Raw genomic sequence first — 26760 nt, 5'->3', positions numbered from 1 at the left:
TTTTAACTATCAAATAACTATGCTACATAAATGTTTGGAAAACTAAAAGCAATCAAAATTAATTTCCCCACAAAACCAAATAGCCTGCAAGAGGATGAAGTACTTACCCATTCTTGATAATGTCATAAGTTAGATTTGTAAAATCATTGTAATAGGGTGATGCTGTACAAGTATCCAAAAACAGCTGCAGGTTGGAATCGGAACTATAGAGATAAGTTTGCAAATATAACCTTTGATTTAATACGACATAATAAGGTACATCATTCACTGGTTTCCAGAAGGATGAGTCATAAAATGTAAGGTTCACACTATATAGGCCATATTGTGTTTCATTAATCTCTTTTGTTTGCTGAGCGATGTATACTGTCTCTATCCAAGTGTGATGAAGCATCTTGCAGTTGACATGCACAAGAAGATCTGGTATTCTTCTTATGAAGTTTTGTGCAGGTGCTATTACAGAGATCTCATTTGAATATGTAATAGTATCAGCATCAACCTGTTTGAAAGATGAAACAATTAATATAAGATCCTTTTTATCTGGACCAATCATGTTAGAAATGCTATAAAAATATTGATTTGTGTCAATAGATGTCAGTCAGAATATAGGCATTCCCATATTCAAAACCTCCATGAAAAATTAATCTACACTGAGGGTATAGCTTTAGAAAGAAACCTAAGAAAATAGAGAAATGATTGGCTACAGATTAGAAAATGGGTCCTATCAGTCACTGTGCTTTGAGCTCCTGTTATTTGCCACAAACACATTTCAATTTGGAGCATTGTCCTAAATAAATCCTTGAATGATTGAATGCTCGCTACTTCTGCTTCAAGGAAAAATGAAAGAATTAATGAATGAGTGAGCCATGCACTAATAAGTCTCCATACATCTCTTCTGGTCCGACATCCATTGTATGGTATGTTGAAAATAACATAATATGGTGTTATCTTTGGTCTGCAGTTTGGATCCATCAAGCTGACACTCCATGGATTATAGCCTTGAGAGTTCAGATAACTTCTACTAATTACAGCTTCCATGTAGGTTGGCAGACAAACAAGAGCTGACAAGGAGAAAAAAGAAATCTTATTCCTGCCCTGAGGTATATACAGTATGACAATAATTTATTATCATCCTTACAGTATGAATCTAACACCATCGGAGCACAAAATAAAATTTTGCCTGCTGAATTATTTTACATATTCTTAACATTAATAAATATTAATATGCAACTTAATAACTTTTGCTTTAAACTGAAAGTATGCTGGAAAGATGCTTTCCAGGAAACCATGAAAAAAATAATCTCTGGATCTTGACTACCATACATCACCCATGTCTACATCTGGATACTGAACTTTTGCTTGACTTCTTTTATATCTAACTCCATTCTTAAAAGTGTCTCAAAAAGTGAAGGATAGTTATATGTCCAAAATGCTTATTCTTTGAAGCACATACACTGAAATCTCAAGATAATCGATAATTTGATTAATTTGAATTGCAATATTTTTTCATTACATTATGATCGTAGTACAGTAAAAAAAACTGAAAATCTGTGCTAAGGATCAACTTCTGAAATTTGGCTTGAAGTTAGATGGTAGATCACACAAAAATCACATATTATTCACTCTAGAACAGGGGTGTCAAACTGCCGGCCCATGGGCTGGACGCGTCACATGGAAGCCATGCCCACCCCATTTCCAGCAATGGCAAAACTGTCCTGATATGTTCCATAACATCATGTGACACAAGTTTGACATTTCTGCTCTAGAATATAAATTGTAGTTGTCTGGAACTACACAGTTCTTTATTCCAGGGATGTTCACATTTTGTTCAACTATCCAATCTGTAGGTGTCATTGCCCATGCTTACACTGTAGGTATCTGGATCAAAAATATTCTACCTTACAAACCTTCCATCAGGGTACACCAAAATGAAGAATTAAAAACTAAATAAATTGTGTCTCATTTTGCCAAGACTGAATAAGATGTTAAGAATTCTCATGAAATTCTAAACTAACATAATATTCAAAAGGTCAGTAAATCAAAAATTAATGGCAATTTTATACTTGTGTTTTGATTTGCAGAGATGCTGTAATAGTTTGCAAGGAAGCCTCTTCTTGTGACACTGCTATCAGTATGGAATTTAATCGTCATCATATTGGAACTTGATGTAAAAGTGTGATAGGAGCCATAACAAATTCTCCCAAGCAGTGAACCAGTATGGAGAGACCCATCATAGATTTCAACATAATCACAATTGCATCTATTACATTCTTCTAGCCTGGAAAGCAAAACAGGAATATAGTCTTTACATGGATATTGTTCAGTTTGTAATTCATACATTTACCGTACTCTAATACTCCAAGATGGAGCTTTATTTTTTGTATGTTAGGTAATAAAATTATCTCAGAAATTAGTCCTAGTAAAAGGAGATGAAACAAAAATCATAATCAAACTTAGAATTTTCCAATTCATCTAAGTTAGCCATTTTCAATTCTCTTCAGCTGGTGAAGTAATCATTCATTAATTAATCAATTAATTATGATGAAGATGCTGGCAGTGATAACGATGACAATTTATAACAAACAATAATTTGGATAAAAATGTTAACGTGCTTGGTACAAAATTTGAATATAGAGACTTTTTATTGGAATGTATAAAATTCCAGAAATTCTCCCCTCTTCCAGAAAGTCATATTAACTATTTCATGAAGTTCCCCCTGCCATTTTTTCAGGACCTTTTAGGCTTGAGAAATCCAAGACTGGATGTTGATTTAAGCCTTCCTTTCCTGTTCTCTTACCACAGTGTTTCCCAAACTTGACAATTTTAAGGCATGTGGACTTCAACTCCCAGAATTCCACAGCCAGCGTTGCTGGCTGTGGAATTCTGGAAGTTGAAGTCCTCATGCCTTAAAATTGTCAAGTTTGGGAAACACTGTCTTACCACATCCATTTTCAATATTTTTTATCAGCTGGTTTTGATTTATAGCCCAGTAAATATGAACTATTGAAATGATTCTCATATATTAATTGATTATTTTAACAAACTAAAACAAAAATTGTTTGGTCTGTTTAAACATTTCAAACATTGCATCAAACTTTGGATGAATTCCTCTTCATGTGTGGAACGGGACCTATTTCTCTATCCATAAAAAAAGGTAAAGTTCTACCATGGCTTAACTAATTATCTCTAGCCAAATCCATTCTCTCAAGTTTACAATCTAATTGCATTTTGTAAAATGTGCCCTGAAATTTGAACTCATCTTGATTTATTTAATAAATCAATCTCGGTATCAAGATGCATGCATTAAAAACAGCTTTACTTACAGAAAATTTTGCAAGGTAAGTCTTATTTGGTAGTTGTTTTTAACTTGTATTTCCCATAGACAGTCCACACTGTTTGGATAATTATAAGGATAATATGGACTTTTAAACGATCCGGATGGGTATCCAAGAAAACCACCACAAGAATGTCTTGACATTGTTACTAAAAAGAAATCAAAGAAAAAAACACAGGCCAATTAGTATCATGCAGGATTAGGATGCAGAGAACCACATTGTAAAAAGACATTTATCATTGAGCTTTTCTTGAACCCAAATCCAAATGCTTTGAGGCCTTCCAGCTTTATGTTCTGAAGGAACTATAATGTCTAACTTTTAATCTGGAACATGAAAATCTTAAGAGTTACTTGCTTTGTGAGATGTGGAGGTATATAAATTAGACAAACTAATAATGATGAATTAATTGTTAGGTTAGGTGAGATAGAACTGAAATCCTACTCTATAAATTCTTTGGATTAAGGATAATTTCGTTAGTAATGCTTTCTAAACAGTACTTATTAATTCTTAGTTCTTATTAGAAACTAACAGTTATGTGGGTCTTGTTATTCCTATTCATCTGCTAAGAAAAAAGGAGCATATATTTATGATCCAAAATCAGTTTCTACTTATTAAAAAGAGAAATGGAAGTCTAACTTTTCCTCATTTATTTATTTTTCTTAACATAAGACTTAAAGCTAAGAACTTCTATAAAAGGAACTGAATTACTTGGCATTGGAAGTTAATCACTACTGCATTGGAAGTCAATATCTGCTTTACCAGTGCTATTTTTCTTCCTAAACTAACACTGTGAAGCTTTTTAAATATCTAACCACATGCAGAAGGTGATTCTCTAAATCAAGTTGAAATAATAAAAACAATTATAATGTAATTAGAGGTAATTTATTTTTGTCTACTGTGTCATTTTTGCTATAAATCAACTGGGAAGAAAAAAGAAAAAATACTAATCCTATATAAAACAGGTCACTCAATGTGTATAAGATCACATGGACTGTGATTCTGAAAATAAGCCCCACTGAACTTAGTGTGGTTTATATATGGGACTGAATTGTTATATATGAGAAATCTGTTTACAATTTATTTTATAAGTTAGGTTATAAAAAATAAAAAAGGAATACAAATTCAGTTAGTCCTTGTCTTACAACAGTTATTTAGCGACCATTCAAAGTTACAACAGCACTGAAAAAATTAACTTATGAATGTTTTTCACATGGCCATTGCAACATTCCCGTGATCATATGATCAAAATCCAGACTGTTGGCAACTGACTCATATTTATGATGGTTGCAGTGTCCCGGGGTCATGTAATCATCTTTTGCATCCTTCTGATAAGCGAAGTCAATGGGAAAGCCAGATTCACTTAACAATCATGTTACTAATTTACCAATTGCAGTGATTCACTTACCAACTGTGGCAAGAAAGGTCGTAAAATGGGGCAAAACGTACTTAATATCTGTCTCGCTTAGCAACAGAAATTTTGGGCTCAATTATGCTCATAAATCAAGGACTACCTGTATACCCAATAACAGCAAAATGTGTAATTAAAGTCAGTCAAATCATAGTTTCATGAGGTAATAGTACAAAGGATTTAGAGCGGGGGTGTCAAACTGCTGGCCTACGGGCCAGTTGCATCATATGGAAGCTGCACCCACCCCAATTCCGGCAATGCAAAACAAGTTGTGATATGTCGTGACATGTCACGTGATGCGGCGAGTTTGACACCTGTGATTTAAGGCCTAAATATAGAATTTATTCATGGTTTGGGAACTTTCTTCAATTTTATATCTAAAATAAGATTGGGAAGACTGCAAGACAGTGAACATCTCAAAGTACATTTACTTTGAGTACTTTGGTCAAAGGAGTGCTTATTAATTCCAGGAAACAGCTAAAAATATCTGTGTATACTAAGTACACTTCCTCAAAGACAGCATTCCACATTGATTTATTTCAAAAAGTTTATATGCTGTTCTGAGCAGTTTACAGTCTTACTATACATAAACAGGATTCAAACAGCGGAAATGTCAATTTAGTAATAAAAGCATAAAATAAATATCTGTCACAATAATAATAATGATACATAATCAAATTAATGCTAATACAGTAGTAATCAGTAATACTCCTAAAACAGGTGAAGAAGAAGGTATAAATGATTCTGAAAAGTGCCTTCTGATGTAGGAAAGGTCATATCTTCTGCACCAGGTGAAGTGGAGAAAGCCCCTTTTGACCCCTAAATTATGAGCCAATTAATGAGAGAAGGTGGGAGAACAAAACATTGCCTAGAATGAACAATGGAACACACCTAGAGTTGGATAGCTTCAGAACCTACAGGTTCTATAGCTTATGAATTAAACCTAAACATGTTCTTCCTTGTCTTACTCTCAATTACAAGCTTAAAAAACAGTAATGGTTGAATCTTCATTAACATTCATGTTTAACAGTCGTACTGATTGATAATAATGTTTACAAATATCAAGTATTTATTTATTATTAATTCTAAGTATTAAATAGATTGTGGGATTGTGATAAAAATAATTCAAGAAATTAGACATTATTTGTTACTCTTGGTCACAACAAGGACTGGGTACCTGACAGTATATGTTTGAGGCATTCTCTGTCAGTGTAATTTTACTAAAATGTCCCTATGCTGGGTTCTTAAAGATTAACAGTTACATATTTCATCATCCTCAAAAGCTACATATAATCCATAACACTCTTAAGAGCCAATAGGAATAAAATAGACCTAAAGGGGAAATTTTTTTGAAAGCGCTTTGAACTGTTTGAGGAGCACTTCATGAATCAAAGCTTCCCTCAAGTCCCACTGCCAGAAGCACCGAATCACATATTGTGAAATGCTCAGTGAACTCACATTATGGTTCTCCCCACATTAACTGACTACATGGGTGTCCACCTTTGACAAGATTTCCACTTATGAAAAGCTGCAGTGCTGGGAGCAACCCCATTGTAGCAACAATTCTTGTAGAAGTATCACCTGTGCATTCACAGTCATTGTCATACATCCCTTGAAGGCCTTCAGAGGGGTTCTTCTGAGTCTTCTGCAAAATTTAGTGCTTTACTATCTTAAGGAATATATTCAGGGGGAACTTTTAATTACTTGTCAAAGAAAGCTTTGCAAATGGTTTTGCATAGCTATAATAAATAAGGAGCTAGACCAGGGGTAGACAACCTTGGCTCTTTTATGACTCATGGACTTCAACTCCCAGAACTGGGAGTTGCTGGCTCAGGAATTCTGGGAGTTGAAGTCCATGAGTCATAAAAGAGCCAAGGTTGCCTACCCCTGAGCTAGACTAAAACATTCAGTGTGTCTGAGGGCCCCAATTTGGAGAAATCTGGATAGGTAATCCTCACTTAACAACACAACCAAGACCAGCAATTCCACTGGTAAGCAAAGCAGACACTAAATGAGAAATCATGTGACCCTGCCTCTATTTTCTGGCTGTAAAGAGGCAAGATTATGCAGTTTCACATCTGCTTTTGTCTAACCACTCTTCCATCTTTGCAATGCTCTTACAATCTTGTATATATTGAGAACAATGCAATTTGTAAAAAGCAACAACAGCACTCTCTATCACTTGGCAAAAAATAACCCCAAAATACCCCCCCCTCAAATAACCCCTTTGAACATAATAGCTAAACACTGGGGTACTGTGGTCTACCATTCTGAGGTGGATGAAAGCTGTAGAGAAAATCCTAAAATAGGATTGCCAGGCTTCAAGACAAAAGCAAGCCTTTATAAATCCCTGCAAGTTCCTGCCCTACTCACATGTGTGATGTTACCCTGCTCTTTTTGGAATGTCAGCTTTCTTTCCATTCACCATCAAAATTAAGCAAAGCCCCCAATTATCAGAAGAATGCTCAGATCTGAAATAGATCCTCTCTTTGAAGGGAAGGAAATTTCCAGGCGACTGGAAGGCAGATTTCAGCACTATTATAGCCAGAAATCAAGAGTGAAGTATTCTTTCCAAATAATCTCTTTTAGGACCTAAAATATCATAAAGGTGCTTGTCATGCTACAAGTCCTTTTTCAGGTAGCAGTGAACCCTTTCTTTTACAAAAACACATGCTAAAGAAGGACATACAGAAGCAGACATAATTGCTACATTTTCTCCATTTGCTTGGAGAGTGCTAAATATAAATAACCAAGCTTTGACAAGTAGGAAGTACATTTGTCTTCAACTTATTTCTTTTGCATTAGTGAAAACTGTCAATCCTGTCATTTCCTACACTTCAGTCAAAAGGATTAGAGCCTATTAGTACAGAAAGAACTGTTGTATCAAAATGCCTCTTCCTTAAAAAAAGGTGACAAATGCTATCAATAAGGTTGGGGCTTATGAGTATGAGGTAAAGAAAGCAAAAATAAATTAGCTATGAGGAAATCCATTGAATAAGTGGACAAAGGGATTAATTGTCCAGAGAGTGGATACAGAGTGGATTTTGTAATTCAAGTGCGTTATTAAAAATGTCAAGTTAAATATCTTTAAAAAGATGGATTGTAATTCTTTCTTCCTCAACCAAGAACACGACTTATACATAAATCTCATGTATTTATGGCATTCTATGATACTAAACATTTTTGGAGGGAAATGGTCATAAATGGGTATAATTACAGAAAGCATAATAATCTTTTCAATAGCATCACTCTGATTTTTTGTGTTCATTGCTTTGGTTTTCCCTAATTAGCCTTACAAGAAGTCTAGTAGTCCCTCTGCACAAGAAGACAATAATTTATACGATAGAGTTATAGCCCAACAATCTTCTTAAATTTTTGAATTAGTTGAAAATATTGGACATACATAGAGCATCAGAGAATACTTAATACTGGAGTATTGGAGTAATAGAGAAGGATTAGAGTTAAGCTATAGGACTGGCTATGGGGCTTTGAAGTCCTTTCCAAAAAATTGTATCCTAGACTTTTTCCTGCTTATAATCTATAGATGTCATTCTATTGGCAGATTCATTTGCACTGGGGATTAAGGATTACACGGGTAGTCCTTGACTTATGACCACAATTAAGCTCAAAATTTCTGTTGATAAATGAGACATTTGTTAAGTGAATTTTGCCTCATTTTAAGACCTTCCTTGACACAGTTGTCAAGTGAATTGAGGTTAGTAACATGATCGTTAAGTGAATCTAGCTTCCCCAATGACTTGGTTTGTGATCCCATGACCCTGAGTCTCCGCAACCATCATAAATATGTGTCAGTTGCCAACATCTGAATTTTGATCACATGAGATGTTGCAAGAGTTGTAAATATGGAAAAAGGTAATAAATCAATGCTGTTGTAACTTTGAATGGCCACTAAATGAACTGTTGTAAGTTGAGAACTACCTGTAGTCCCAAAGGTAGGGAGGACTTGTTATGGAGTTCCCAGATACTGTGGTAAACTATGGGCAATTTTATCAAGTATCTTATCCAGAGAAGATCTGTATCTGTGGTGCACCACAAATAGAGGACATCAGTCATATCCTTTTTGACTGCTAACCAAATGCTTCAGGCAGAGCACAATGGATAATTAACAGGATAGCCCGTTGGGACCCCATCAACAGCCTTGCTTACTTCCTCCAAGGTAGAAACACACGTAAGTAAGAAAGTCTGCCAAGTTAATAGCTAAAGCCATTCAACTGAGAGCTTCCTATCTAGATTAGATTGGGATCAACTGTCAAGAGTTGATTATTTCATTGAATATTTTTTAATATGCTTGTATTATTTTATCATACTTTGCTTGATACATCATTAGAGTAAACGGTAAACAATAAACTAAACTAGGATATTGAATAGCAGATTATGTTAATCAACATGCCATAGGAAAGTGGCATTGCCCGATTGCCAATTTATGCTGTTCATGAAAATACATTTTAAGTGGATCTTCGTTACCTGGTCTTTGCGTTGTAGTGAATCTCCCTGAAAGAGAAAAGTTTATGACTGATTTAATATGAACCAAGGAAATGAACTGCTGTTGAAATAATATATTGTGACATCTATTCCTAGGACTCATTTGGTATGTCTATGGCTTTGCTTGCAAAAGAAAAAGTAACAATTAAAAAAAAAAAGTACTTGACTTTGCTGCTATGCTTACAAAAGTTGCTAGCCTGTAACAAATAAACCTATGTATATTGTAATTGACTGTCTGTGGTTTGCGTCTAAACCTTGAAAGTCAAGTTAAAAGAATACCAGTATAATAATTTTTTAAATATTTTGTGCTAGAAGTATTAATAAATTAAACTAGGAAAAGTTAGTGATTCCATGACCATGCGGATCTGCAAGATTTGTAAGTCTTGTTATATTATTTTATTTTATTTTGCTTGATAACTCATTAAACAGTAAACAATAAAGTAAACCAAACTAGTGAATAGCAGATTATGTTGATCAACATGCCATAGGAAAGTGGAAGTGAATTTCCCTCCCCCATTGCCATGTTGCCAATTTACACTAGTTATGAAAGTATATTTTAAGTGGGTCTTCATTATCTGGCATTGTAGTGATTCTCCCTGAAAGATAAAAGTTTATGACTGTTTTAATATGTGCCAAGGACATGAATTGCTGCAAAGTAGCAAAATAAAAAGCAATATATTTTGAAAAAAAAGTACTGGATTTTGCTGCTATGCTTACAAAAGTTGCTGGCCTGTAACAAATAAATATATGTGCATTATAAATGATTGTCAGTGGTCTACATCTAAACTTTGAAAGTCAAGTTAAAAAAATACCAGCATCATTATTTAAAATATTTAGCACTAGAAACATTAATAAATTAAATTAGAGAATGTTAGTATCCGTGCGACAATATTACAACATTCTGCTCCTAGGATCTGCAAGAATAACCCTGTTTTAATGACATTTCTGAAAAACAAGACGGTAGAAACCCAAGAATGAATGAGAGGGTGTCTGTTTAAAGAATATCTGCCAAGGAAAATCTGTTTATTCTGAATATGCTGTTTAAGCTGATGTCTGTTCATGTGTACAGAATGCAATATAGAAATGAATATAAATCAGAAAGGATTTGATTGTTTTTGCTGAAACAAAACTCTTCCTTTGTTACCTATCTTTGATTTCTGCTTGTTCCATGACATGCACGATTCACTTGGTTGTTTCTTAGATTTCCTGGCTCAAGGATACAAATGGGTTGACAAATTCTGAACGTGGGATCCACCAGGTCTTGTTACCACAAAATCGGGAAATGCAATATGGGCATAGGTTGGACAAAGCCAATGTTTGATCTTCAGCATGTCAATAAGAAATGCATAAATGTCAGGGGCAAAAAACCAGAACAACTCTGTGAAGTAGGCCAAAGTGTTTTTTTTTTAAAAAAATAAAATAAAATTTATTGTTGATTATCTACTTAAAAGATCTTGCCAGACTAATTCCATACTCTTGGAAACAGGCAGATAAAGACTTCAAAATTCTGGCCCCTGTCACTTGCTCCCATGATAGGCTCTTCTTTACTCTCCCCTCTACTCTAGACAGTGACATCACCACAATAAATGAGAGAAAAATATTTAAATGTATCTTTGCTAAGTCAAAGAAATCATGGTGTAATGTGAGTAAAATTCAAACTATGGAATGTTTCCATAAATGCAGAATTGAGGGTTTTCTTTAATGAATGTAATAGTGGCTCTGATAGAAATAAACATGCATGAGAATGAATGAAACATTTGGTGAATAGTTCAGCATGAAGACATTAAGGATGATTGTTTAAGAAGTTCCCCTCTCCCTACGGAAAATTGAATAAATAGTTGGAAGTTTAACATAAATGTAAAAACTTTTATTTGACAACATTGGAGCAAGTAGACAAATGTGTATAGTTTGGTAGAACATTTCCTAAAAGTGAGGAAGTGGATGGAGAAGTTTTGACATGTACAAGTAACAATTGAATGATAGTGTGTGCTTCATGTTTTGTTGTAAATAAAGAACATTTGTTGGGGAAAAAAGTAAAAACAGCTATGTATAATAGTGTGCATTTGTCCACTTTGCTGTATGGAAATGAAAATTGGGTATGTCAGGAGAAATATAAAAGTAAATTGAATACAATGTCAATGGGGTACTTAGAAAGTGCATGTGATCGAACAAGCAGAAATAGGACTAAGAATGAATAGATGCATATCTTTTGAAAAGATTCCCAAAACAAAGAGATTAGAACTTCCAAAATCTTTAAGGAATTTACGAAATGTTGTAGGGATGTGGAGAAGCAAAAAAAGAAAATTGGGAAAATGTACAGTGAATGGTGTAAAAAAGCTTAAGCAATGTATTTCAGGGTTTCTATTTCTTTAGCTTATAATTTCTTATTCTTTTCTGTACTCTGTGTAACACTATTTATCCCAAAGGAAATGGCTTGGTGGCTCTGCATCTATAGAGGACCAAGTCTGCTGAGTTGAATGAACTGTTTGGCTAAGGATGTCCATATACAGGTAATCCTTGACTTATGACTACAATTGAGCCCAACATTTCTGTTGCTAAGTGAGACATTGTATGGCTTTTCGAGCCATGGGTGTTAAGTGGATCACTGCAGTTCTTAAGTGAATCTGACTTCCCCATTGTCTTTGCTTGTCAGAAGTTTGCAGAAGGTAATCACATGGCCCTGCAACCGTCACAAATATGAGTCAGTTGCCAAATGTCTGAATTTTGATCACGTGATCATGGGGATTTTGCAGGGGTCATAAGTGTAAAAAAATGATCATAAGTTACTTTTTTCAGTGCTGCTATAACTTTGAACTGTCACTAAATGAATTTTGTACGTTGAAGACTACCTGTACAGTACACCTGTTAGATTAGATCTAACAGAATTAGGGAGTGAAAAGCTTCTGGAACTAGAATCAACTTATGGGAAACTACTTGTCATGTTGAGTACTGGTATTTGAATTATGGGAATGACCCTGAAGTGCCTTAACCTCTTACTTGGCCCCACCCATTCAGGCTGACTGGTGAGTTTGCTTTGATCAGAAGAATGATAAAAAGTCTCTTATTTATTTGGCTTGCTGGATCCAGAAAGACTTCCTGATAGAAGGGTGTGTAACTTGGCTTTCTCTGTTCGGCTCACTTAGTTCCAGCTTTAGAAATGGTTCTTGGGCCCAACTATTCTTTTGATCATTTCTGTGACATGACATCTGTCTTTCACTTTGATTTCTACTTGTTCCATATGATTTGCTAGGTTGTTTCTTAGATTTCTTGGTTCAGTTTTGACTTCCTGGCTTATCTTGGATATTTGCCTGCGGCACAATAATTGTGCAATCATGGCAGTATGCTATTAAGCCAGTTTTAAAAAAAAGAAAACCAAGTTGCCTGCTGTTAGTGATTATTTGGAAAGAGAAAGCAGGGAGATTATATATCTAACCTTTGCATCCTTACCTAACAAAAGATGTTCAGGAATTATTCTTTTCCAGAAAGTTAGGTAAACATTGTCCCAACTTTTCAATTGGGCATTAAACTGACACATAAACTATGAAATTGAGAGGACTGTTTTCTTGCACAAAGTGTTTAAGGGGGCTTATACAAGAAAATTATGTCACTTTAGTTTTAATCATGACACTTACGACTCTAGCAAAAGAATATGCTGTCCAGCAGCTTAATGCATCTTACATGAGTTTTCCTACAAAACTATAACCATTATAGCTGTGTGAAGTAGAATGCTAAGGGGCACTGGCTAGTCACTGAACTCTATGATAAACTATTGGAATTCATTGTTGGGATGTATTTTTGTGCAACAACTATAATAGTGTTCAGCCAGTAGATGCCAATGTTTACAAGTTTGGATGTATGGTATATACCAGGGGTAGGCAACCTTGGCTCTTTTATGACTCATGGACTTCAACTCCCAGAATTCCTGAGCCAGCAAAGAGCCAAGATTGCCTACCCCAGGTATATACTCTATGTGTTTTTATTCTAGGTAGAGGTTCCTGTTTCCTGTTACACTTTAAAAAGTTAAGCAGTAAAGCACATGGTGATTGTACTATTTGTCTGATCTGTGGTGCCATATGTAAACAGAATTTCTAACATAAACTAAGAACTAGAATCTGAATCTTTGGTTCTTCCCTGTTCGAGATCCATATGTACTCTGACAGCCTTGCTTTGAGATTCTGCTTTTGGCAACTATCATTCCTGAAGATACATTAAAACTTTTTGGTTCTTTGATGAGTTGTTTTCTCCAGGACCCTTCAGCTGCATATCAAATCCTTTCTTCATTGTTTGTAGGTAGCTGAATTAGAATATTGCATTAGCTATTAAATTATATGTTCTTAAACCAGATGCATGAGAACTCTCATGCCAAACTATTTAAAATATGTAAATATAAAATTGTTATAAAAATATTTCTATTTCAATAACAAAGCAAGTAAGTACCTGAACAAATAACACCAGCATCCTCATTGTGATTGCAGTTATGATTTCCCCAGCCTGCACTTGCGCATTTCCAAAGATAGCTTTCATTCCCGCTGCACTGAACATTATCCAGGTAAATAGGGCCATGTCCTTGACCAAACCGTGGTCCTTGTGTTGCTTGGATGGCATATCCACATCCAAGCTGTCGGCATACCACACTGGCATCATTCAGGTCCCATAAATCATCACAAACAGTCCCCCAACCTTGATAATAATCCCTAATTTCAACACGCCCTTGACAGTTATGACTTCCATTTACTAATCGGAGCTCTAGAGGAAAAAAGAAATAATATTGTTCAGTCATAAACAGTCACAGACATTGGAGGAATTTTTTTTTTACAATTGTACTTTTCAGTAGGAAACAGGGTTAACAACAGTAATCAAGATATAAAGATGTGAGAAAATTTCTATCTTTATAGGGAGTAAATTTTTGGATGTCTGCCTGCTATCACTATCCTAGAGTAGCAAAAAACAAACAAACAAACAAACCCTAAGTGAGTAAGACCATGATTAGAAAGAATGGAACATGGGGCATTTTCACTGTATATGAATTATTCAAATATACAACCTTGAAAGTCCTCCAAACAATGATAAAACCAGTTTGTAGTACAGGTAGTCCTCAACTTACAACAGTTCATTTAGTGACCATTCAAAGTTACAACAGCACTGAAAAAGTGACCGTTTTTCACAGTTACAACCTTCCCACCATACCCATGATCATGCGATCAAAATTCAGATGTTTGAAAACTGGTTCACATTTATGACCGTTACTGTGATCATCTTTTGCACCTTTGGACAAGCAAAGTCAATGGGGAAATCAGATTCACGTAACAACCGGGCTACTAACTTAACAAATTCAGTGATTCACTTAACAACTGAAGCAAGAAAAGTTGCAAATGGAGCAAAACTCACTTAACAAATGTCTCACTTTACAACAGAAATTTTGGGCTCAATGGTGGTCATAAGTTGAGGACTACCTGTATGTGCTGTGCTGTCCCTCATACTCTTATTGAAATGTTTTTTTTTTGCTTGAGGTCTTTCATGGACAAAGAAATCTGTTGTTACATCATAAGACATTTCTCAAATATTCTAAATAAATGCAAATATTGTAAACTCAACTACATGGAGATACTTTTGACAAAATAATCACCAATTTCATTTTATGCTTAAACTTAAACTTAAAAACAAGCATGGACCATGGCTTCAAAAATTTGCCAGCCTGTATTCTTTAGGACCATCATATTCTCTTTTTCCACTGACCCTGAGACTCAGCTTTGGACAAAGTCTTAATTGCAAGTTTGACTATATGATTCCATACAATGACTGCATACAATTGAAATGGAATCATACACAGAATAAAAATCAGATGTTGCCATTAAAGTCACTTTAAATATTAAAATCACTCCTTTGAATTCTGGTGTTGGACAATAGGTTGAGAATATCTTAGACCATAAGAACAAGCCATCTGACATTAAATGAAATAAAATCAGACTATTTACTGGAAGTACTAATGTTGAAGCTAAAATTTCAATAGCCAGAACTTAATTTATTTCAAAGACAAGAGTCATTACAAAAGACCTGGACAGTGGAAGAAAAGAAAGCAATTGAAAAGAAGCAAAAAGATGGCAAGATGCTTAGATTCCATTGCTAACAACAAAACAAGGAGTCAATGGAATAGAATAGAATAGAATAGAATAGAATAGAATAGAATAGAACTTTATTGTCATTTTAAATGTATGCTAACCAGCATACATTAAAATTAAATTTCATCACATTCAGCTCTCAAAGGATATGCATATACCCCCCCCCACACACACACATACACATATGATACAGAGAAACATTACAGTCTAGTTCAAAGAAGCAATTGTTGACAAAACAGTCCTAGTGTAATGGTGTCCCTTTGGTCATATGGTATCAAAAGTGACTGAACAAATGAACAACAAATTGGTAAAACTCTGGGTGAAGTCTCTTTCTTTTTCATAGAACCACCCAGATATATGACATTAAATGCATAGTACTCATTCTCATCACGTATTTAACAATATAAAAGGAAATTTAGAAATAGCTATATATCTTGAAGCCAAGCAATTGTGTATTTTTTAAAAGTTGTTGAGAATTCAACGGTAAATAATACTGTGTTCTCTAGTACGGGATCACAAGTACACAGGAAAAGGCTCTTCTACTCCAAATGGATTACATTTAACAGATGAAATAAATCCCCAAAGTTTTCTTACCAAGTGGTGCTGGTGATACTGGTGGTGTCCAGTGAGGACCTGCCAGTGAACAAAGATAAAGTATGAGATAGGCTAGAGTGATAGATAATGCACGAAGTTAATTCTGTAACCACAATAGCATAATATATAAGGTTAAAAGCAGATTGATTTTCAGATTTTGATAATGAAAGTTGACATTACTGAACATTCAATCATAGTAACAAATATACTATGTCATGAAATACTCTGCAATCACCAAATAGGAGTTTTTGTTTCTTTGCTTGTTTTCACAGTGTAGTAGTTAAATAATGAAAAATAGAGATCTGCAATGCTTGAAGAGTCAAAAATAGCTTGCACAGGAAAACATGCTTGGAATTTTTTAAAGCATCTTCGATCCACTCTGAAATCATTAGATTTGACTTGGAACTTGAATGCGATAATATATTATCCACTCTATTTTGGATCAATGTGTTTAGATAGCAACATTTTCTGCCATAATATAACATACTAAATTTATAATAGTATGTTGTACACTAAAGTGTATTTTATTACCACAGTAAAACCCTGAATAGGTCATAATCAATAAAGGTAAATTTGTGATAGGAGATGGATAGGCTCCATTACAATGGTGATGGGTTCACCGTTCAAAGACCTGAAAATCCAGATTAGGGACAGATCATCATGGGGAAAATCTATGTGGTTGTTAAGAGTTATCACTGACTTGACAGCACTTAATCAACTTAATAGAAATGTGTGTTGTATGACTAAATAACAAAAACTGAAACACATACAAAGCAAAGACTAGTTGCCAAATTAGTTTACATTTTATAGTCGGATCCTCATACCCTGTTTTGCAGATGTTATTTCAAAATTATCTATTGTTAGCAATCCAAAGTATGTCAATAAACGAAGAGTAAAGATGAAACATTTTGCACTTACTGTATTTCATCAAGCAAACAAAAAGTATTTTGCTTTGCTCGTTTTGCTGTACATGAAAATACCCAAATTACCATAACACTGGATGGTCCAGATTTTATTGTGAGAAATTTGTCCCTGAGTGTAAAGGCTTTCTGGATGCAAAGGAATAGTCCAACATTGTCACATATACTCTCATTTTCAAGGAGAAAATCACATCTTTCTAAAATGAAACAAGAGCCCAGATGAAGAACTGGAGAATACTGGCTTATTTGGATAGCATCATGTTGGTCAGGTGACTCCTGGAACACTCCCCTCCTTCATCTCCAAATTGTCCACTCAACTGTGGATCTTCAAATAATCAAAACATACATTGAAATACACTTCGAATGTCTCAGCATTACCTGATGTTGGATAAGCACTCCCTGAAAAAGAAAAAAAGAGATTTAGTAGTTTAGCCACACAATGACTGTATTGATATGCATGTCCATTTCTTATCACATCACTTGTAAAATGGATACAATGACCAGAAGAATAGTGTTTGCTTTGTTCTGCTACAGCTGCAAAATTTACTCACTTGTACTTATTTCTGTGCCAACTATTTGGTTTCAAGAGAGCACTTCAAGAGGGCAAAAAAAAGTGAAGAGGCTATGTTTCCCCATAACTATTCAATGTAATTAAAAGGCTCTATTTGCCTGCACTGCCATCATTATGTAGCTAATTCTGCTTGAATACAAGATTTTCTGGTGGTATTCTGTGACTGTTTCAGGGATGGTGGTGTTAATGTTTAATTTGAGGGAATTATACATCTGCTGCTCTGCCAGGCATTATCAAAATACTCCCCTGTACTACCACATAGCTTTGTGGTGATGACTCAGTAGATTCACTGGGCCACATGTTCTTTTACTGCTCTCTCTAGATAGAATCCTGGCTTATATTTATCCATCCTGTCCTAAAATTCCCTGCAGAGAGCATGATCTCTTTGTGGCTTCCTCTGTTTAACCATTACTCAGGTATATTTTCCTGAGTTGCCCACGTTTGTGTTTTGACAACTGCACTGGTTACCAGCAGGCTTTGGCGTAGATTCAAAATTCTGGTTATCACTTGTAAAACCCTTAATGGCTTTGAGGCTTTTTAATCTGAGGAAATGCCTATCTCCTGTGGATTCTGTGGCTCCGTTCTATGCAATCAGAGTCAGCATGCTTTGGATTCCATCATGTAGATCAGGGGTAGTCAACCTTGGCTTTTTTATGACTCTTGGACCAGCTCCCAGAATTCCTGAGCCAGCGTGGCTGGCTCAGGAATTCTGGGAGTTGAAGTCCACGAGTCATAAAAGAGCCAAGGTTGACTAACCCTGATCTAGATGGTATCACTTCATGGGATCGAGAAAGCAGAGGTCTGTTACAGCACCTGTCCTCTTAAATGAGGTCCTTCCTGAGACTCATATGGACCCCAATGTATTTAAACGAACTCTTAAAACCTGGCTCTTCCCTCCCCCCCCCTCGGGATCTTCACAACATAGTGCAACAAGTTAACTTTATGCCAGGCTGGCATGACATTTTTCTTTAGGTAAAGGTTGCTGTACATTTATATTTCTGAATCTAATCAGAATTTTGCCTATCTAATCTAATTTTGCCTATCTTTTCTTACTGAATCCTTTCCCTTTACAATTTTATAGCCATCATTTTCTTCTGTGTTTGACCATATCCTGGACTTTGATTAGATGAGTGAGGATATTAAGTTACAACACTAAGATGTATAAACTCTCAACATTAACCACCAATGAAAAAAAATATTATATAAAATATGTGTATTGGTCTCAGAGGATGGGAACGTACCTGAACAAATAACACCAGCATCCTCACCGTGGCCGCAGTTATGATTTCCCCAGCCTGAAGTTTCACATTCCCACAGATAGGATTCATATCCTCGGCACTGAACATCATCCAGGAGAATAGGACCATATCCTTGTCCAAAATATGCGTCACCTTTAGCTGCAATAGCTTGTCCACATCCGAGCTGTCTGCATACTACAGTCGCATCGGTTAGATTCCATAAATCATCACAAACTGTTCCCCATTCTTCGTAGTTACGCCGAACTTCAACACGGCCTTGACAGTTATCCCGTCCATTTACCAGTCGGAGGTCTTAAAATTTAATTAATGAATCAGTTAGTATCGTCTTCCTGATGATTCACAAATTTAATATGCAGATATGATGTGATATCCAGCACCAGTCAACCTTGACTGATCTCAAAACAAATAATCAGGGCTGGATCTGTTGGGATCAAGTTTTTTGGGAGAGCATTAGGAAATGCCAAATGTATACTTGTTTGGGAATTTTAAGAGAATTTAAGAAGATGATGACAATCTCTTCTATATTGTTGCTAGAAAATTAACATTTTTAATACAACTGTATTCAACAGTGCTAGTTTTCTTTTTTTGAAGACATTGAGAGAAAATAGGCATATTGAGATTTTGTGCTTCAATTTACAGCATCTCCAACACAGAGGCCCAAAAAGATTACAAGAGAAATGATAGCAACAACAACAGTGGCTATACCAATAGTTAACAGGAGCCCTTGGAGCAATACCCAAAGGGCTGCCTAGATATAGGAAAATTTTCAGACCTGAATATTTTGACTTTGCAAAAAACCACCTTACTTGGAACTGCCTATATATTCAGATGTTACCTTAACAGCTCTTTGGTCTTTGGTTAGGACTTACACTATTAGGTTTTTACCAGTCCCAGACTGCAAATCGAATTAACCTGTGGTTTCTTGGGTCTTACTCTAGCCTATAACCATTAGGGTAAAATTTTATTTTCAATTGTTAACTATAGCATCCTTATTACTATGTGTACTATGTGTAACATTAGCAAATCTATGAGGGAAAAAAATCAATCTAGCAAAATTCGGCTGTAAAAACCCACACTACCAGATGGCTGCAAAATCAGAGTTTTATATTACTGTGGGGCCATCCCGTGATCTTCTGGAATCTTACAGGCCAGATATGAAAGCTTAACTTAAATAAATAGTCCTTGAAACTAAACTAAACGATAGTGTTATTGTAAACATAACTATAATCAGAAACAGAAAGAAATGCCATAGGTAACATCCAAATTATTTGTGATTTCTGGATATCAAGCATAACCTTTTTTCATGTTAGCAAATTATATGAAAGCACAGTGTATAATATTACCTCTTCTGTAATCAGGTAATATGGTTTCTGGAAAATGAACTGAAAAAAAGAAAAACTTATTTGATATCTATCTATGTACACACACGTACAAAATTTTCTTAATGAAAACAACTTGAAAGAAAATAGTATAATATAAAAAAGGAATAGCATCCCACGTGGAATATAGCCACATATATTAATAATATATTAAATTAGAAAATATCACAATAACTTTCATTTTACTTCATACTTCTATCTAACCAGTTAGATATATATACACACACACACTTTTTTTAAAGGCTTCATTTTATGAACCACTCCATCTCTCATGTAATCAACAAATAAGAATAATTAAAGACAAGGATAAATAACCAAATTCAGCTTGCTGCTTTTAAAAATCTTAAGGGAGTTGGAACTGCAAAGCAGTTATTCTGGGCGTAGTGATTTTCCACATATCTTGTTGTAGCAACTGATGCCCTCAGGGGGGCGCCCCAAATTAATTTTAGAGATTGCATCTGAACAATTTTACAAGATCCCTACCTTTCACATAATGGTATCTCTACCTGTAATTCTTTATAAACTCAAAAGTAACTATAAAACTCATTTTTGTATGATAACTGAAAATAAATGGGGAACTAAACATTGGTTTGAAATGGATCAATGGAGTATTGCTTAATATATTGCTGCTCTGTAACTGAAAATTCTTCGGATAAACAAACAGAGCAACAAAATTAGAGATGCCACTGAAGACCCAGTTCCTTTAAAGGAGAATATTTGTAGCTCAGGGTTGAAATGAGAGGTAGCATTGATGAGGTTACCTAGTTTGGGTAATGAAACCTCTGCAAGAAAACAACCAAGCTCAGAGAGCCCCAAGGACCACCCAGTTTCCTTACATTGTAGCTGATCCCCACATTATCAGGGTTTAAGTTCCTATATTTGTAGTTACCCAAAGACCCCTGCAGAGGCATTTCCTGTTATTTAATGGTTTGGGGACGGGTTTTACATGCATTCCCATGAATTCTCAAGCTCCTTTTTCTAAATATTTGCAATCCCCTCTTAAACATATAGAAATAAGCCTTTGGCCACATCACCTGGGTGAATCTGATACTGGAGGGGAATTGATATGGGGACTGCAGTTCAGTCCAAAGCCAATTGCCTCAACCATCATTTCTCCATTTGGTTTGGTGCATGAACTGGTTCACACAATAAGGCAATGTCAAAAGAGTCAGGATGCTGTGGAGAGACATTATCTGTGCTCTGTCAAAATTACATATTTGAAATTATGATTGAGGCAAATCTAGAAAGAAATTTGCTGTAGAGATACAGTACTTTATCTTATATAATATACTATATATCTTTAAAGCAAATTATGGATACCGGAGTGTAAATATGTATAAGCATGGCAGTAAATGTCTCAGCAGAGTTTTCAGCAGCAACAATGTTATTTAAAAAAAGTAAAAAACTTACAGACAGGAGTTTTTTCTAGGGCTGGTCTTGGCCATCTTATTGCTGGTGTTATTGCTGAATTACCTGTAGAAGCAATAATAGAATCAAAATGCTAATCCAGGGGTGTCAAACTGCTGGCCCAAAGGCCGGATGAGTCATGCCAAAACAGTGCCCACCCCATTGCTGGCAATGGAAAAAAAGTTGCAATACATCGTGACACGTCACATGACGTTGCGAGTTTGACACCCTTGCGTTCATGAATTTAGATGACATTGCAAAATATTTTTCCAGATAATTTTAAATGAATATATCATGTAAACTGGAAAGCTTAGTGAATGCTTACAAATTACTCTGACAACTAAAACCTAACAATATAACCTATCATATTGCATGCCTCACTTATCTATTTTATACATTTGTCAAATAAGCAATCATGATTAATAAAATAATACAAAGCAAGTACACAATTCAAGTTACATGTATGTATAATAGCAGTGAAGTGTAAGGAAGATGTAAAGTCTCTTTCTCTCTGCCTTGCACACAAACCAAAGAACATAATACAAACCCAAATCCTCTCTAGCTGGTTTGAATAATATAAAGAAAACTTTCTCTTCCCATTGCCACTATTCCTGAAAAAGCAAATATGGATTCAAGCAGACAAAATACTATGTCCAGACACCCAAATTAATGGTTGATTAAACTAAAATTCATGGGCATTTTTCCTCTTTACATAAAGGCTAAAATTGCAGGAGTATTTTCCTGATTTTGTACACTTGTGATGGCAGGAAAGTGTGTCTAAGTTAGAAAAGGAACATCAGTTCTGCATTATATGACAGATCAACCTACTCAACTATCATATTATGCTGGTAACTCAACATACATGAATATTAAATCGGAACTTGATTAAGACCTTTCATTTTCTGAGCTGTATCTATATTTGCCACCCATTTTTAACTTGTTTTTTTTTCTTGCAAAGTTTCATAAAATGTACACAGGTGGCTGAAAAAATGAGTTATAGGTTATGCCTTTATTTATTTCTTTAACATTTTGAAAGGTGAACTCTCTACATAGTTTAGAATAAAATGTGTATACAACAAAATCAAACGAAGGGCAAAATGAAAACCTCATATAAACTAGTCAGCAACTAGTCAGCCATTCAATATGTAAAGCAATATAAGTTAAAATGCAATTACAATTTAGCAAATGCTAAAGCTTGGAAAAAAGTCTTCACCTGGCACCAAAATGATGCTAGGATGGGCATCATTTAAAACTTCCTTAGAAAATAATTCCAGAATTAGGGCACCACCACAGAAAAAGCTTTCTCCTTTGCAAGTTCCCCCTTCTCCTTTTTTGCTGGTAGGGACCTTGTTAGACAAACACTTTTAAAATCTGGGCATGCACATAAAGAAAAGGTGCTCCTTTAAATAACCTGGAGGTGTAAAGGCATTTAGGCTTTAAAGATTAAAAAAAAAAAGACACTGTGGCTCTTTTTTATATGTTTACTGAGTCTGTAAATGTATCTTTCTCCCTTTTATTTATGCATGTGGTGAATTCTTCATTTTTATTTTATGTATGTCTCTTTCAGATAGGATTAATAACAACGTCAAATGAAACAACAAGAAGGGTTGCTAAAATATTTTTATTTAGGCATTTTATTAGGCATAAATGTCAGTGGATGGCAATGAGATAATGTTTTTTTTAAAACTGGGATTAGATGTTGTGTTTTAAGTAGGTTGTTTTATTGAATTGTAGGGCATTTTTTAGGTTTTTGCTTGTAAACCATTTAGAAACATGGATTGTGTGATGGTGCATGTAGTAAATAAATATAATAAACAATTTAGAGAACCAGGGTGGTGTAGTGGTTAAGGTATCATGCTAGAATAGTTCTAGTCCCTCCTTAGGCACAAAGCCAGCTGGATGACCTTGGGCTAGTCACTTTCTCTCAGCCCACAGAAGGAGGAAATGGCCAATCACTGAAAAACCTTGCCAAGAAAACTTCAGGGACTGAGCTAGGCAGTGTCCACAAATTGGATATGATTTAATGGAAGAAAAAAAAACAATTTATGTGACAACAAATCATACACAGATAATATCTACAAGCACACTTTGTATAGCTAGTATGGAAGTTCAAGAACCTGAAGACTAAAATGGCCTTCTCGTGAATTTTTCTAACCCTGGGCCAGTCCATCTCTGTCAGCCCTAGGAAGGAAACGTTAGCCAATCACTTCTGAAATCTTTCCAAGAAAAATGCAGGGATTTGTCTATGCCAGGAGTCTTCAAACATGGCCCTTTTATCACTTGTGGACTTCAACTCCCAGAATTCCTCAGCCAGCATGCCTGGCTGAGGAATTCTGGGAATTGAAGTCCACAAGTCATAAAAGGGCCAAGTTTGAAGAGCCCTGGTCTATGCAGTCCCCAGGACTCAGCACTGAATTGAAGGCACACACACAGAAAAAACTATAACAGACACTTCAGGGTCTGTTTTCCATAACTGAAATATAACAATTATAAAATTCGTTCAGGAGAAAGAATACAAACAGAGGAGAAGTAACACAGTACATGTTAAAATATCCACAACTGCCCAGAAATACTAATGAATGAACTTAGTGATATTGCAGGGACCATCCTAATTTTAAAAGGCAGAAGAATGAATACAAGAAGATGGCCAGCATGGCTACATGAAAAGCTTAGGAAAGATCTGGAAACAAACAAATAAAGCTATAACAAAGAGATGGGCAGATAAACTACCAAAGTACATACAGGTTGCATGAAAGTGCAGTGAATAAGTGCTCAAAATGAATGGAGATTAGCTAGGAATGTTAAGAATAACAAGATACAATTATGGTGAATATCTATAGCTCGGGTGTAGGATGAGGGTGAAGGTTCGTTCTCCGAGCTTGTGGGTTGGTTTCTGAACATTTTGTTACCAGGCTAGGTAACATCTTCAGTGGACCAGCACCAGGTCATGGCATGCCAGAAACTGGGCCATGCAAACAAACGAAGCCCCATCCCCAGGATCCAGGCAGCATGCAAAACCACGTTCCCCCATTCCGCAGAAAAACCTCTCTCCTGGGAACTAGTCCCTGGTGTCCAAAAGGTGGGGGAGGGGGGCACTGAACTAAGAGAATTAAATCCTAGCATATTATAAAGAAATGCTGAACTAATCGACAGCTAATGCATTGCCACTTTCACCAATAAGAGAGCAAGAGGCACAGTTGTAATGAACAGGATAAAGTTCAAAATTGAAACTTGAGATGGAAAGAAACATAATCACACAGCACTTATCTATTTTAAAGGAGTTTAAATTTCACCCTCAAGAATTATATATCCTTAGGCATTTAAAAAACCAATTGTTTGTCTGGCTGAAGCTTTATGTATTATTCTTAAGAAATTCTGAAGAACAGATTCTCAGGAAAACCATGGAAATGCCAGATGACCAAATAGGGCAAAATATTCCTTATGTTGAAACAAAGGAGAAACTAGGGTCTAGGGCAGTGGTTCTCAACCTTTTTAATGCCGCGACCCCCAACCGGTCGTAAGTCGAGGACTACTCCACCGGTTGTAAGTCAAGGACTACTCCACCGGTCGTAAGTCGAGGACTACTCAACTGGTGCAGCACCGTTTGCAGAATGGGACTTTTGGCGGGCTCAGCAGGGCAGAGACAGCCTGAACAATTCCTATTGGCTTTTGAAAGCCAATAGAATTAGACTCTATTCAAGAGAGTCTATTCTATTGGCTTTCAAAAGCCAATAGAATAAAAGGGAGTAGCACAGCTAAGGAAAAAGGGGAAAAAATGGCGGACTGCGTTGTTTGGCGACCCCCGTGAAATGGTCGTTCGACCCCAAATGGGGTCCCGACCCACAGGTTGAGAACCACTGGTCTAGGGAACAACGGATCAGTTAGTTCTACAGAGATACCCAAAATTTCAGAGAAAGCCATAAAGAGATCAAGAACAATTTTTGCCAAATTAATCTTATACCATTTTTGACAGATAACTGGGAATGCTTAGATATAGAATCCTTAACTGCAACAAAGCAGTTGGAAAAATTGGACACAATATTCTGCTTAGCATACTAGTCAATCATGGGTTAGATGGCATGACAATTAAGCAGATACATAGCTGGTATGAAAATATTATTCAAAGAATGTTCATCAATTATTTCTCATGAGACTTGAGTGAGATATTGAATGTACTGATATAATATTAAATCCTAATATCTATACTGTTTAAAAAACTTGATTAATAGACAGTTAATAAAGATTAATAAAGCTGGTTAATAGACAGTTAATAAAGATTTAGCATGAAGAATTCTGATAACTAACAGATTCTTAACATCTGAAAAGACACCCCAAAAATTATAGATGGTAGTATATTAGCTAAACATATATTTAAAGTAAAACTTTGCAATAAGAGAAAAATAGGTTGCACAATTTGGAAGTTAAGGGGTGAATGGAGCTCATTTTGATATAGAAATCATTTAAATATATATACTTTCCTATAAAGCTAAATTGTATAATTCAATTCAGAATGTACTACTTTATATGGAATCTGATCACTGCTTTCTAATAGTAAACATTTTTAATTAGCTGAAGATACACAGAATGCAGAGATTCAGTTTCAGCCGTCCCTGTACCTTTTCAAAACAGTTCCTTTTTGGAAAACTTGGATGAAGAAGTCTGATCCATCTATTACACTCTATTGCAATCACCCTGGAGAAGATTAAGCATAGAGTTTACCTGAAAACACTAACAACACCATCCAAGACAGCTTCATTGTGGTGTCCATCTTCCCAACACTTCTGTCTCAGGTTCAGACCACCAGCACCTGAATTTAAAAGTTTGTGGCAATGCAGGGGTGTGGTTTTCTACTTCACTCTTATGATAATTTTTTTCAAGGATCAGTATCTGCAATTCATATATATGATCTATTTGTCTGCCAACAAGAATAGCATCACAGTGATAACAAGTTTCCATGAACTATAGAAAACATTGCCCCATACTCAATAAAAATCTAATTACTTCCTTTTTATTGTAGACTATTTCTTTCTGATAACAAAGCTCTTAGGTGTGCCTCAGATAGAAGAGGTCAAAAAATAAACCATAACCAGACAAAATCAACTAGGTTTAAAAGATAGAATAGACCTGCATAATCTGCTCATTAGGGCGACATTCCAAGGCCATCCACAGAAAGAAGAGGGAGTCAAGCTATTCTCCAAAGCACCTGTGGGCAGCACAAGAAGCAATGAATGGAAGCCAATTAAGGAGAGAAGCAACCCAGAACTAAGA

The 26760-nt window shown here is 35.5% G+C and overlaps 1 protein-coding gene across 1 annotated transcript in view; it reads right to left on the bottom strand.

Annotated features, from left to right (window-relative positions):
* Positions 1-26309, bottom strand: part of LOC120305907 (deleted in malignant brain tumors 1 protein-like) — a 33195-nt gene extending 6886 nt beyond the window's left edge. The window contains exons 1-12 of the mRNA XM_039338365.1: positions 26212-26309; positions 21496-21558; positions 20050-20088; positions 18689-18997; positions 17255-17275; positions 15957-15995; positions 13681-13989; positions 9226-9252; positions 3321-3480; positions 2061-2275; positions 886-1058; positions 108-496 (exon numbers count right to left, since the gene is read on the bottom strand). Of these exons, the coding sequence (XP_039194299.1) occupies positions 108-496; positions 886-1058; positions 2061-2275; positions 3321-3480; positions 9226-9252; positions 13681-13989; positions 15957-15995; positions 17255-17275; positions 18689-18997; positions 20050-20088; positions 21496-21558; positions 26212-26260 (1793 nt within the window). The 5' untranslated portion in view covers positions 26261-26309. The remainder of the gene's footprint in view (positions 1-107; positions 497-885; positions 1059-2060; positions 2276-3320; positions 3481-9225; positions 9253-13680; positions 13990-15956; positions 15996-17254; positions 17276-18688; positions 18998-20049; positions 20089-21495; positions 21559-26211) is intronic.
* Between the last annotated feature and the right edge of the window lie 451 nt (positions 26310-26760).

Source organism: Crotalus tigris, unplaced genomic scaffold (assembly GCF_016545835.1).
Source record: "Crotalus tigris isolate CLP2741 ecotype Arizona unplaced genomic scaffold, ASM1654583v1 scf7180000017536.10889498, whole genome shotgun sequence".
NCBI lineage: Eukaryota > Metazoa > Chordata > Lepidosauria > Squamata > Viperidae > Crotalus > Crotalus tigris.
The sequence above is the reverse complement of the archived record's forward strand: the minus strand, read 5'-3'. Positions and strand labels throughout refer to the sequence as shown.